Below are 15,208 nucleotides of genomic sequence, written 5' to 3'. Positions count from 1 at the left end.
GGCGTCCGATTTGCGTTTTCCAACCGTCGTTGTGAATATGTTAGCGTATCGACCGTTGTGTCCCTTGCCACGCCTTCGGTTGGCCGAGGCGGCTAGAGGTTACGGCTCGACAGCGTTCAGATCTCAGTAGACATATTGATCGCTTCTTCCGCCAGGCCTTCGGTTGGCCGAGGCGCTAGAATTGCGTCTCAACCGTACTTATACGTTCCTAAGGCATGTTGGTCGCTTTCGCGAGTATCAACTGCGCTGGTAGTGACTGTCGTGGCGTCTACTTCTTGGGGTGACTGCCCGGCTTGGGCCGTGGCGTCTACCTCGATATGACTACGGAGGGGATAAACACTTTGATGGAAAACTTGGATGATTCTTATTAGATATAAACACGCGTCGGGGTGCCAACAATTGTTTTGGACACCTCCGCCGCTATACAAAGTATTTCCTGAGATTGTCGGTGTTCCAATGGCTCATCAAAGGCACACCCTCCATGTCCGTCACCGCAGTATGTACCCGGTCTCATTTATTCAACCACTTTGTAGGGACCCTCCCAGTTAGCCGTCAATTTACCATGAATGTTCCCTTTGTTGGTGGCGGCCGACTTTCTTAGGACTAGGTCTCCTACTTTTAAGTCCCTTTTGTGGACTCTTCGGTTGTAGGCTCTTCTCATTCGGTTTTGGTATACTGCCAAGTTGAGGCGTGCTGTATCTCGGCTTTCTTCGACCAGTGTCAGTGGAGGCTTTCGGACCTTCCTCGTTCGAATGTCGCACCGCCGCTTCAATCGCGTGGATCGCTTGGATCCGTAGACTAAGTGGAATGGATTGTACCCGTTGCTTCTTTCTCCGTGGTCGGGAGGGACCACAGACGCCGGTAGTTCATCGGCCCATCTTCCCTTTAGGTCTTCGACGTCTTCTTGACCGTTGAGGATTGTTTTATTGGTCGCCTCCGTCGTCCGTTGCTCGTGGGGGTGGCAGACGGAGGAGTGTGCAAATTTGATACCAAGTTCTTCCAACCAGTTCATTATTGTGTCACTCCAAAACTCTCGCCGTGGTCAAATACCATGACTTGGGGTAACCCAAAACGAGTTATGACATTTTCCTGCATTACCTTTCTTACGGCCGCCGTCGTCTTGGGCCGGCATCGCGACGCCTTCAACCCATTTGGTGAAGTAGTCAACGGCGACAATCAAGTACTTTCTTCCTCCGGATGCCGTTGGAAATGGCCCTAGTAGATCCATCCCCCACCGTGCAAAAGGAAGGGGACTAAGTACCGCCATTTTGCAGGTCTCGGGAAGGTGCATGTATCACCGAGCATGCATTTGATGCTTGTTGCACTTTTTGGTTTTGGCTCGGAATCCTCAAGCGTGGTGGGCGAAGTATGGCTCGGAGAGCTTTGTGGGCTAGTGTTCTTGCCCCATGTGATGACCACGACGCCTTCGTGAATTTTCGTCGCATTAGCTCCGCGTTGGTCGGGCCGACACATTTCAAGAGTGGCCTTATCACGGACCTCCTGTATAATTCTCTTTCAAACACCAAGTACCTCGTCGCGATCCTCTTTATCTTCTCGTGAGAGACTGCGGTCCTCCGTAATTCATTCATCGTTTGTACTTCATTATCTGAGTCATCCACGTTGTCTCGGCCTCTACGTTGCCCACCATGTCGACGGTCTCGCAATGCTTTTGGCATTCCCGATGTCCACCAAAGACGGTCCGACCGACATTCTTGATGGTTGAACCGGCAAGCTTTGAGAGAGCGTCGGCTCGGTTGTTCTCGACACTGGGAATGCATTGATCTCGGAAAGATTTCAATTTTGAATTGTCGCCTTTTACCCTTTCCTGTATCTTACCATCCCGTCGTCTCGAGTCTCGTACTCTCCTCGGATTTGATTAGCCACTAAAAGTGAATCTGTTTTCAAAATGATGTGTTCCGCCCCAGACTCTAGCTAGCTCGACTCCAAGGTTATCACCGCCTTGTATTCGGATTCGTTGTTTGAGGCCGAGAAGGTAAATTTCAAGGCGTACTCAAACTCGTCCCCGTTTGGGCCGATGATAAGTATGCCGGCTCCCGAGCCGTTTTCGTGGAGGACCCGTCGGTGTATACTTCCCATACTCCAGGGTTTTGCTCTTCTTGATATGTGCACTCGGCCCAGAAATCTCGCAAGTGCTCTGTCCCTTTATCGAGGGCCTCGGCTTGTATTGAATGCCGAAGCCGGGATAGCTCTCACGCCCATTTGATGTGCTCGCCGGATTGCTCAAATTTTTCCAATGCTTTCTCCAATGGTTGGTCGGTTAAGACCGTCACGAGATGTGCGTCGAAATAAGGTTTCAATTTTCTTGCGGCAAACGACGGCACGCAAAGGCCGCTTTTTCAATCGCCGGGTAATTCCTTTCGGCGGCAACAATGTATGGCCGACAAAGTAGATTGGGTGTTCTTTGTTTGTCTTCTTCTCTCGATGATCACGCAGACCGACCGTGGCCGAGGTAATCGCTATGTATAGATATAGCGTCTCCCCAAAGATCGGCCCGGACGGGGTTGGGAGAGTTTGAAGATGAGCTTTCGATTGCATGAAAGCGGTGCTCGTTTCTCCCCCCACCAAGTCCTTATTTCCCTTCAACACTTTGAAGAATGGGGTACTCTTTACCGACCGAGAGATAAAACGGCAAGAGCCGCCATCCTCCCTGGCCAACATCATAACCTCTTTTCGATTCCTCGGCTCCGGCAGATCCAGGATTGCTTGGACTTTCTCTCGGATTGGCATCAATCCCCCCCGGCGCCGACAAGCACGCCGAGGAACTTACCCGACCAGGACACCGAAGTTGCATTTCATTGGGTTAAGTTTCATCTTGTATTTCCTCGGTGAACAAAATGTCTCGTGTAAATCGGCTAAGTGTTCGCCATTTGTCGACTTGCTTTTTACAATAGCATCGTCGACGTAAGCCTCAATGTTTCGCCCTTTTTGATTTTGGAATACTTTGTCCACCAATCTTGTATAAGTTCTTGTGGCGTTCTTCAAACCGAACGGCATCATTTTATACATGTATGTGCTTCTAGGTGATGAATGCGCATTTAGGCATGTCTTCTTGACCATGAATACCGATGATACCCCGAGAAGGCGTCCAGAAAGCTCAAAGATAGTATAGCTCGTCGTGGCGTCGATTAAACTATCTATTCGAGGCAATGGATAGCAATCTTTGGGGCACGCTTTATTAAGATTGGTAAAATCTACACACATCCTCCACGCCCCCGATGATTTCTTCACCATTACAACATTAGCTAACCACTCAGGATAAGTACAAGGCATGATAAAGCCCGCCGCTAGTAATTTATCTACCTCGGCTTTGATGGCTTCGTCTTTCTCTACCGAGGAGTTCCTCATCTTCGCTTGACAGGGCGAGCGGTGGAGAGTACGTTCACCTTGTGAACAATTACCTCCCGGTTCACGCCCGGCATCTCGCCGCTCGAATAAGCGAAGACGTCTTTGTTCTTCCTCGCAAGTCTAGGAGAACGCCCCGAATTTTGGCTCCAGGTTGACACCGAAGCGATTACGGTGCGCCGTGGGTCAATTTCCATTTCTTCGGTCTCCGCTCCTTCGACCATGCCGACAGTGGCATCCATGAGGTCGCCCTCCTGTTGTAAGGATGGGCTTTTCCCCTTCTCTGACTTCTTCGCCACTTTGAGGGATTGCATGTTGCACCCCTCCGCGCGATATCCGGACATTGACTACTTCGTCTTTTCGTCCTTTGAGACGAGCTTATGAGCTTCCCCCGGTCCGAGACATACATCGTTGTCGTGGCCCGGATGGACATTATCGCATCGGCCTCGCTCGAGTGACTCGGCCTATGAGAACGTTGTAGGCGGACGAGCCGTCAATGACCACGAACTCGGATAGGACATTCTTAGCCGCATTCCCTCACCGAACATCACCAGTCCTGATTGACCCTAGGGGTACCAGGCCGGCCCCGGAAAAAATCAGACAATGGATTAGTGCAGGGCTCAAGTCCTCAATCTTTAGGACCGAGATTGAGAAAGCATTCCCCGAACATAATGTTCGTGTAGGCGCCGTGTCAATCGGGCACCTCTTGACCAGTGGTTGGTTATGTCCAAGTGGACTACAAGTGGGTCGTTGTGCGGGCGATGACTCCTCGTAGTACTTCTTCCCAATAGTCATATCGGGGATGTTGGAAGGGGATCATTGTTTTGGGCACAAAGTTGATGGCCCGATATAGCTCGTTCAGGTGCCGTTTGTGCCCATGAGCGGACCCACCGTTCTCGTTGCCTCCGATGACAACATGGATTACTCCTATTCGTTCAAAGACGGATTTTTTATTTGAGCCGCCGGTATTAGTCTTTTGGCCTCCGGCAACATATTTGCCGAGGCTCCCCTTAGGATCGGCTCTTCAATGGCATTCTTCAAATGTCAGTTGTTAGTTAAGTGACCGGTGTGGCCGTGGTACTCAAAGATCGGCTCGTGTCACCGTCCCCCTCGCCCGGGAGGCCTTTCCCACTTCGACCCTCGTTCTTGCTCGGGAGAAGACCTCGGGAGCGATACGACCAGGGGGTGTGACCATTGTACCGCTTTTTGGTAGTACGGTCCCGAACTCCCCGCGCCCGCCGAGTTTCATTTCCGGCGGATTTGTCGGCCGTGACCTATTATTGTCACGGCGTCCTTCATCCGGTTATCCTCCGGCGCTCTTTTCTCTCGAGTGCCCGCCTCGCCTGGGCCTACCTGTGTTTTGTGATAGTCCTCCACCTTTATGGCTTGGTCGGCCATCTTCCTGGCGGAGTCTAGGTTCAGGCCTCCGCACTTGATGAGCTCGTTTTTTAAGTCTCCCATCGGGAGGCCTTTCATCAGTGCGAAGGCCGCCACTCATTGCTCACTCACGAATCATTTGAACCTGGCGTCGAACCTCTTCACATAACTTCGGGAGAGACTCGCCTCCCCCCGTCTCGATAGTCGGGAGATCCGATGTCTCGACGGCCCTCCTCTTTATGCAAGAATACTAGGCCAAAAATGTGTCCCTTAGGTCGCATAACAAGATACCGACCCATCGGGTAGCCCCTTGTACCAACTTTGTGCCATCCCATGCAGAGTCGTTGGGAAGACTCGACACCAAACCTCATCAGGTTGCTCCCATACCGACATGTAAGACTCGAAAGCCTCGGCGTGGTCGGTTGGGTCGCCTTCTCCTTTGTATGATATGGGTGGCAACTTTAGCTTAGTCGCAGGGACCTCTAGGACATAGGCATCGAGGGGCCGGCCCGACCACGTGTCGAATGACACGCGGCGATCGGCTCCTCGCATCCTTAGTCCGGCTCCTCTCCCCGTGGCGGGAAGGGCTTCTTGTCCGACTCTGGTGAGTCGGGCTTCTTCTCCGACTCTGGTGAGTCGGACTTCTTCTCCGACTCTGGTGAGTCGGACTTCTTTCACTCATCCGGGGCGGGCCTCGTCGGTCTTTGCGCGGCGACACCGTCCTCCCGCGAGTGCCGGAAGGACTCAGTCTACCACCCGCACTGGGCTCCCCGGCGTTTGACATGGTCGCCTTCCTCCAATGCTTCGTTCAAGTTTCTGAGTCACTTTTTGGACCCCGATCTCTGGGGGTGCCGCCGCTCTTGTCGTTGTGACGAGTGTGAGTCGGCGTGCTACCCATTAGGTCCAGGAGTAGCTTCGCTTAGCCGCATCAACCACATGTCCCATGATAGTGATTTGGTCGGCGGCACGGTGTATCTTGTTCCTTCGACATCCCGTTCGTCGTATCGGTGATACTGGTGGGGACCGCCCGATTTCGAGTTGTGGAATGTGTCATCTTGGTAGAATTCAGTTTCCACAAGCACCGTTTCTGGTTGTTTCGACATCTTCTTAGCTCGTTGGGTGGGTTTTGTTTTTTTTTTTTGCGGATTTGACTAACTTCTAGTATCTATCCCCACAGACGGCGCCAATTGTTCCGGGTATGATTCCGAAGCAGTTATTTGTTACCACTCGTGGCTTGTAGAATGACGTCTTTGATTTAATCCTCCTTTCGGTCTCCTGAAACAATGAACAAACTGAGGGCTCGACTTTGGCCGAGCGTACTCACTCCGACGCTCAAGTCAGTGAACTTAAAGAGATAAGTTGTGTGTTACTTGGCGAAGTATATATTGTAGAGAGATAAGGAAGATATTACCAGATTATGAGGTGTTTTAGGTTAGATTGTGGATCCTTTCCTCAATGAGGGTTGAGGAGTATTTATAGACTTTCACCTTTTGTCACGTAGTGGCCAAGTGGCTAGCAGGTGGAAAGACTGATCTACCCTCGGCCGAGGGACCCATGGCAGGCCGGCGGGCCCTGTTGACTCCATGCCGAGGGGTCTTGGATATGAGTACGCGGATATGTGCCCCGGCTGGCTAGTTGTCCCAGCCGAGGCACAAGAGACAGCCGACAGTCGTGTGCGCTTATAGTTAGTTTGTCTAAGTCGTTGACTTGCTGTGGATATCTTTGACCTTGCTCAATATGTTGACTCGGTCAGCGGGTGCAGAATATGCTCCATCAGAATAGTACTTGGGGAAACATCATGCTTAATGACCGCTCCACCAAAAAAAAAAAAATGACCGCTCCACCATATGATCTACAAAGAGTCAAAGACAAACAGCACATTACCCGCATAGAAGACACTTGACCTCACAAATTGATATGAAAAGTGGTCAACTTGAACATAAACACTCCCTCACAAACATGAATATGATGCTAAAAATCGACAACAAAGATTTGCAAAAATGTGGTTATCTGGTAAATTCTCGATTTTACAGACTAATGATGACAGCATATACGTGGATTATGTTGATAGCCCTGACATATCTACCTAATGACATAAGAACAATAGATGTCCAAAGCAACTCGGGATACTTCCTTCTGTCAGCATAACTGTCAGCATAACTTTCTGGAAGACGACTCTCGGAATTAGAAGTCAAATTCTCCTGATGCCTGCCAATAGAACATCGCAAGAGAAAAAGAAAAAGAAACGCATCAAAATTATTCTATGAGATCTTGTAAAATTATAACTGTCTTTACTTTTTTTTTCCTTCCACTTGTGTTAATATGTAAACGAATACTCCCTTTAATTCAGTGAAAGCTTACAATACAATGAAAATTTTTAGAGCACAACACACAAATCTTGGGTACAAATACAATAATACACATTTTCCTCTTTTCTCTTCTAATCCCACTTGAAGCGGGAATGAATGTTTATTTTGGTCATTCATCAAAACAAGTATCCCAAATAAATACGGAGTATTTCAGAAAGAAAGTGACGTTTTCAAATAATCAGAGAGAATTTTGACGAAGTGTCGGTGTATATTATATAAGGTTCAATTGATCACCTTGTTAAACAAAATGTCCTTGTGGTTTATGTGCATGATGCCATCCTTGAGGGTGCACTTCCATCGGCTTTTGGTACGTGTCACCTGACCAATACAATTGATATAATAGATATCGAACAGTTAACAATACTTAAATGACCCACACTACAGAACACTACTGAACAGCTGACTGTGTAGGCATTTGCTTACCTTGTCAAACTGCGCTAAAACCAAATGTGTTGTGTTGAGCTCTTCTCCTCCGTCGACTTCATCCAGGTCATCATCATCATTTTCATTCAAGGGTGGCTCATTGTCATCATCGTTGCCGACATCATTTTGAGCCAAGGGGACAGGGGTACCAGCTTGCATGTCTGAGCAAATTTGAAATGTGCTGCTAACATGAGATTCAGACTCGTGCAAGCTAAATCGATATCATTGAAGTAAAAAATTACTTCAACATACCAGGAGCGGGAGTGTTCACCACATTGTAATCTTCGTTGACCGCCCCCTGATAATTGTAGATCTGCACCATGAAACACAAATCACTGAAATCCAATATTTGATATTGTCCAACTGAGAGCGTGAAACAAATATAAATGTAAATTCATCGTTTTGTTGCCTCTAATGCCCTGCCATAACCAAACATTACCCTTGACTGTTGACCACTTGACAAAATCTATCCTAAAAGATACATTTCATGCCATTTTGGGGACAGAATGAACCTAGCAGACAAGTATTCATTCATGACCATTCCAAAAGAAATTGCCCTCACTATATAAGCACCATTAAATAAATCTCACTATATAAGCACCATTAGATTAGATAAATTGAAAACGAGATCTCACTATATAAGCACCATTAGATTAGATAAATTGAAAATGAGACGTACTGAACAATCTTTTGCAAGTATGCACTAAGCAGTATGCACATAATAAAAGACTACTAAAACTATGTTCAAAGATGCGAGCTATCAACAAAAAAAACATGCAGCTAACAACTACGAGCTATTAACTTACATTGGGAGTAGAGAGAATGTCATCATAAGGATCAGGAATTGGCCCATCTAATTGCGGAATCTTAGAAGAAGAACCCTTCTGTATGCCACATGTGACCTTTCCATTTATGAAGTTCGCTATCCCTTTTCTTCCAGAGGTCTTGGTTTGGACAATCTGAAACATAGTTACCGGTATGTCACAGTGAAAAGCATTGACGTATTGTATCCTGTAACAAATTCAAATCTTCAAGTAAAACAACAATTACCTCTAGCTCAAAAATTTCAGGAGCAGCGTCTCCAGCACCATCTTGCTGTGGTATATATCCACCCGCCTGATACTGTGGCGGAACATCGTCACGTTTTCTTTTCCCAGAAGGTCCAGTTAAGAAGTCCTGGATAATTCTCACAAAATTAGAAGTAGGAACAAAGACGATACAAGGCAATCCATAAGTTACTTATACCAAACATAATTGCAATAGTCTGACACCTGAAACAAGAATTATTTTTCTCTCACAAAAGTTTTAGTTCACTATACTCGACAAACTTAAAAATACCTGAGTTCCTTGCTGTAATGATCTTCTGTCTCCCTCTTCCCTATTTTCCACATAAGCTATCCCAAAAAGAAGAAGAAAAGGAAACAGTACTCTATTTTAGTAAGGGTGTATAACCAAACAAAGGAAGAGAAAGATGACATAAGGATAGAAGCGGATTGCAAAGATATTGTTCATCGTCAACTCACCCACATTAACATCGACACCAACAGAAGACCTCTGATTAATCCAGGGAGAAGGTGGTGGCTGCAAGGAAAAGAAAGGTTCAGTAAAATCTTACATCAAACCAAAGCATTATTTGGCTAGGATATTAGGACTTAGGAGGAAAGGGAATGGGCATGGAGAGAAGGGAGGTGAAGGGGGAAAGGAGGAAGGGTGTTTTCCTTTGAAACGTTTCCTATGTAGTAAGGTTTTCAATCCCCCAAACGGCAGATTCAAGAGGTGGTCAAAAATTGAAACAGCCATCAACCAAAGTGCAAGAAACTTATAAGTTGAAAGTACCATGTAAAGACTAGGCCTTCCAGCTCCAGGTTTAATATCAACATTAGGAGTACCACCGACTTCATTCGAATTTGGAGTTGGATAATCTGAAAGTCCAGTAGGAATGTTGTACATTGAACTGTCCACTGTTCCGGGTAAAGGAGTCTGGATCGGGGTCTGCAAAGGCGTCTACAATAACAAACCAAGCTCATCAATTCCATACTTAGTGCCCAAAATACTAACAAAAAGGAGTGCACAGCAACTAAGTCATTAACACATCAAATCTAAAAGAATTCCAAGCTCCGAACCAATCAAATATACATTAAAACTATCAGAAAACAAAATACTCAATTCACTCTTAACATAAGCTTGAAACACTCACTGGAGGAAAAAGCATCTCAGCAGTAGGAGTTTCATACTCCTCAGTCCCTTCATACGGAACATTCAAATCATGTACCGGAGCTACTCCCGGCACCATAGGCGGCTTTTGCACCATCGGTCTCTCATGGCGAGGTAACACTGCTCCTGCATTCATCATTTTCAGCTCCCATAACTGTCAAAAACAACCAAATTAACATCAACTTCACCCCAAATCACTTAAACCACAATCATAAATCCTAACCTTAACCCTAATTACCAAAACATAACCGAAATCACATCAATTTCACCATTAATTGAAAAACCCTAACTTAAGTACCGAAAACCCTAATTAACCAACACAGATTTCACAGCATAAATTAAATTAAAAAAAAAAAAGTTAAATTAAAACGATTGATTAACTGAATTATGGAAACAAAACGACGTCGTACAGATTGGAGTTCATGGAGGACTTTTTCGCCAGGACCGGTGTCGGAGACGAACTCTTCGCGAACCTTCTCGATAAGGTCTTCGATGACGTGAATGTAAACTGCACTGGTAGTAGATGTTGTCATTCCGACGGAAAGCGATGTCACTCCGACGTGTACGGTGGCGACGTCTATGGTGGTGTGCGGCGGAGAATGTGGTGGAGAGAGAAACTAATGATGCGGAATTGAAAAGTGGGAGAGATGTGAATAAAGAGGGGAATATAAATAGGTTTGCATCCGCGTTTATATTTTTCTTCCTGTCCACGTGTCATCACTTTAAGATTTCAAGTATCATATCAATATCAATCAATCAATACTATGGGGGTGTTTGGCCAAGCTTTCTAGGTGCTTTTCTAATTGTAAAAGTAGAAGCAAGGTGAAACACTATAATTTAGGGAGATAAAAAACTACTTTTGAAAAGTCAGAAGTTAATAAAAGCTATTGTAAAACGTAAGACCAAATTGATGCTTCTGCTTCTACTTCTCCCAAAAACTCTTAGGATTATGGAAACTAAAAATAAAAATAAAAAAATAGTAGTAGGCCAAACACATCAATTTGTTAAGAAACTACTTTTATAAAAGTTAGGCCAAACAACCACAACTTTTTCAAAAAGTAGTTTATGAAAAAACTCATTCTAAAAAGTGAAATTTATTTCACATAAACTAGGCCAAACAGCACCTATATATTAAATCCAGAAATCAACGGATTTCAATTTAATTAAAGAAAGTTATACTCCCTCCATTCAACTCCACACTATCACTTTCTTTTTTCACGTTTGCCAACGCGTCTTTTACGCGCTAAATATCGTTAGCTACGTATTTGCAAAAAATATAAAAGATAGATATTTTTAATTACTCGTAACGACAAATAAAATAAGATTCCGCATGAATATATTTTCACTTATGTATTGGGAGAAAATTGAAATTAAATGCTTAACTATGAATAGTGTACAAAATAGATAATGGTAGTGTGAGTTGAATGGAGGGAGTACTAATTAATTATACTATATAATTTTAAATCAATAGCACCGTGTGATGGACTCGATTAAGGGATCTCAACGCAAATATTATATATTTTGGGTTAAAATTAAATTATATAGAAGTTTGGTAATTTTCCTAAACATGGTCAATTTCCTTAATACTCCCTCCGTACCACACCAAAGGTAACGTAGAGAAAAGTGGAGTATTTAAGAAAAAGTGGAAAAAAGTAAGGGTAAAGAGGGAAAAAATGGGTGGGGTATGTAATTGTGAGTTGATAGGTGGGGTATGTAATGACATTTTGTGTAAATATCAAATAGGTATAAACATAACTTGGTAATGTTGTGGGCCAAATAAGGAATGTTACCTTTGGTGTGGTACGTCCGTTTATAGTAAGTGTTACCTTTGGTCTGGTACGGAGGGAGTATAAAATAATTAATTAAGATGGTCAATTTTCTTAAAATAAAATAATTAATTAAGATGGTCAATTTCAAAGAGACTAAAAAAAAGAAGATGTCTGGTAATTTTTCTAAATATTTATAGAAGACTAGAAGATGGTCAATTTCCTTAAAATAAAATAATTAAATAGTATAAACATGCACACATATGGTATTAATTATTATCATCATAAAATTATATATTAAATTTAAAATCTATGCAATTTTATTAAACTTTATAGTTTATTAGATGTATAGAGATGTTGTAACACCCCATATTTTTGGCTAAATTTAACCTTACATTTATATACAAAACTAGCCAAAATACGGGATGTTACAATTGGTATCAAAGCGGTTTCTTTCTTGGTTAGGTGTTGAGATCGGCACATCTTAACACCGCTCTTTAACCTTTTAAACTCTTCTTAAATTTTGAGTTGTCATTTTATTCATTTTTGAAAATTATACGTTCGAGGACGAACTTTATTTTTAAGGAGGGTGAATTGTAATACCACTAAAATTTTGAGAATAATGTTTTTGATTTTTAAACTCGAACTTCGGGACGAAGTTATTTTTAAGGAGGGAAGATTGCAATAACCCAAAATATTTTTATTCTTTATAGCTACTACTTATTTTGATTATTTTAATGTAAGATATTCAAAAAGAAAAAAAAAATACTTATAAACTCTCATGTTCCTTGAATTTATTCTCCGTATATATATATATATATATATATATATATATATATATATATATATATATATATATATATATATATATAGTATAAGGATCAAGAGAGTCCTCCTTCCCCTATTAAGTCCATAAGTCCTCTTAGAGGCCCTTGGATCTTGGAGAATGGAGGGCTTAGATTGAAAGGCAAAATGAGGATTATGGGGGTAATTAAGACTCTTCATTATCTACTCCCTAACTAAACACTAATCCCACTACATATACCCTCCCCCTCTCTCTCTTACCCTATTATTTCTCCACTTACTTCTCTCTCATCCTAACAAAAAAATACTCTTCTCTCATTTCTCTACAATCCTAACAAAAATCCTAATAAATAAAAAACCCAAATAAATAAATAAACCCAAAAACCCAAAAAATCAAAAACCCAAAAACCCAAAAAAACAAAAACCCAAATAAATCATCCACTCTTCTCTTCTTCATTCACCACCACCCACCACCCCCACCATCGCCGCCAACCCCACCACCACCCCCACCACCGCCTACCCTACTACGGGTATTTTTTCAAAATTCGTTTTTTTCCCGGATTTTGGGTCTCGTTTTTTTTTTTTTTTTGTTTTTTTTTGGTGTTAACTTTGATATTTAGTGTCGTTTTTTTCTATTTGTTTATTTTTGTTGGTATTAGTTTATTTATATATGTACTATACTTTTTTTCCCTCAAATATCGTCTTGTTATTCATTTTTTTCTTTTTCAAATTTCGTGTTTTAAAATCTCACTATTGTTTTGTGAGATCCTTTTATTTTAATTTTAGATCTAATAAAATAGATCTCATATAATTTGTTGATTTTAATGTTAGATCTACTAGATAAAAAATAAATTTATGAACAAAATAATCGTATTACCTCCTTGGTGGCCGGTGGTAATTGGTAGTGGTAGTTGGTGGTGATTGTTGTCGGTGGTTAAGATTAAAGTTACACACGTTCTCTATTAAAGTTACACACGTTCTCTATTAAAGTTACACACCGTCTATATTAAAGTTACACACACGATATATTATTATGGACTAAAGTTATATTAAATTGCCTTAAAATTAAATAAATTTCAATTAATTAATCAGAATAAATTAAAGTTACACTATTATGGACTAAAGTTACATCGTCGGTGAAGTAAAGTTACAATCGAAAAAGCTAGATTTACATAAAATCAAAATAATGTATAAAACAGACTATACTGATTGAAGTTATAGTATCAAGGACTAAAGTTACCCCCTTAAAGAATTAAAGTTACATGATTTTGAATATATAAATTACACTATTATGAACTAAAGTTACATCATCAATGGCTAAAGTTACACTTAACAAACTAGAGTTACATAAACTCAATATAATATATAAAATGGACTATATGACTGAAATTATAGTATTATTGACTAAAGTTACACCCTTTAAATATTAAAGTTACATGAATTCAATTAATATATCCAATGACTAAATTGATTTTGAATATATAAATTTAAATTTATATGATTTTAAAACAATTTGATATAACTTTAGCATTTGACAACTGTAACTTTAGTCCAAATATGTGTAACTTTAGTATTTTATAGGTGAAATTTTAGTCCAAATTTGAGGAACTTTAGTCCTTTTTTATAAACTAATTGAAATTTATGTAACTTTAGTCTCAGTGTAACTTTAGTCATTTTTTGTATAACTTTAGTCCCAAATTGTGTAATTTTAGTCCAAAATCGGGTAACTTTAGTCAAAATTTAAATTTCAAACCAACACAATATAAATTCAAATTAATATATCCAATGACTAAAGTGATTTTGAATATATAAATTTGAATGTAACTCCAATATAGGAGATATGTAACTTCAATAAGGATGAATGTAACTTTAAACCCCATCTAACATACACCATACTATCACCACCATGATAACATGAAAGTTTATGTAACTTTAATCAAAAAACCAAAATAAAAACCAACTATACTAGAACTAAAATAATAATAAAAAAAAAAAAAACGGAGATAAGGAGGAGAATAACCAGATTTAAAAAACCGAGATAGCAAAAAAGACGCCTTAAACCACGAACAAACGATTTATTTTATTGATTTATCAAAAAAACCAAAATAAACACCAATAATACTAAGATCTAAAATAAACTAAAAAAGTAGATCTTAAAAAATAAAATAACCAAAAAGAAATTAAGGAGATTTGAAAATATTAAATAAAATCACCACCTCCACCCAAAAAAATCGACATACACCAAAACCAACAACAAACCACCACCAACAACGAACGAATGTCGAAAACTAGATAAAAACCAACAATAAAATAAAATAAATAAATAAACCGAAATAAAAAAAATAAAAACCAATAATACAAGATCTGAAATTTAAAAACCGAAAAAAAAATCTAAAAAAAAAAACCGAAATGAGAAAACTAGATAAAAACCAACAATAACAAAAAAAAAAAAAAAACCCAAAAAAAAAAAATCAAATTATAAAGAACTAAATCTGAAATTATAAGAACAAAAACCAAATCGTTTTTTTTTTTTTAAAGAAGCAGATGGGAAAAGGTGAGGGGGTTGTGGTGTGGTGGTCGTTGCAGGCGGTGGGAGGACGGCGTCGAGGAGGAGGAACGAGATCTTGGATGTCGTTGTTGGTGCGGCTTGGTGTTGTGTCGGTGGTGAGGAAGTGATGTGGGTGTGGGTGGTAATGGGTGGTGGTGATAGAGGAGGGAAGGAGATGCGGCAGTGGTGGGTGGTGACTATTGTGGGTGGCGGCTGGTGTTGTGGGTGGCGGAGGTTGGGTGGTTGTCGGCTGCGGCAGGAGGCCGGATGAAGGAGGAAGGGAGGAAGTGTGTTGTTTTTTTAATTCTCAGATTTGTTTTTTCTTTTGTTTGGTTTGTTTTTGT

General features: G+C 41.4%; 1 protein-coding gene across 1 annotated transcript; it reads right to left on the bottom strand.

Annotated features, from left to right (window-relative positions):
- Window positions 1–6,620: 6,620 nt before the first annotated feature.
- Window positions 6,621–10,410, bottom strand: LOC141626515 (transcription initiation factor IIA large subunit-like). The gene is made up of 11 exons (XM_074440277.1): window positions 10,157–10,410; window positions 9,730–9,900; window positions 9,369–9,536; window positions 9,056–9,113; window positions 8,871–8,926; window positions 8,583–8,708; window positions 8,339–8,491; window positions 7,785–7,845; window positions 7,533–7,693; window positions 7,344–7,427; window positions 6,621–6,948 (listed from the first exon to the last, which is right to left on the bottom strand). Exons 1-11 carry the CDS (start codon window positions 10,277–10,279, stop codon window positions 6,925–6,927), a joined length of 1,185 nt encoding a protein of 394 aa, XP_074296378.1. The 5' UTR covers window positions 10,280–10,410; the 3' UTR covers window positions 6,621–6,924.
- Between the last annotated feature and the right edge of the window lie 4,798 nt (window positions 10,411–15,208).

The sequence above is a fragment of the Silene latifolia genome, chromosome Y (genome assembly GCF_048544455.1).
Source record: "Silene latifolia isolate original U9 population chromosome Y, ASM4854445v1, whole genome shotgun sequence".
Classification (NCBI taxonomy): Eukaryota; Viridiplantae; Streptophyta; class Magnoliopsida; order Caryophyllales; family Caryophyllaceae; genus Silene; species Silene latifolia.
The sequence above is the reverse complement of the archived record's forward strand: the minus strand, read 5'-3'. Positions and strand labels throughout refer to the sequence as shown.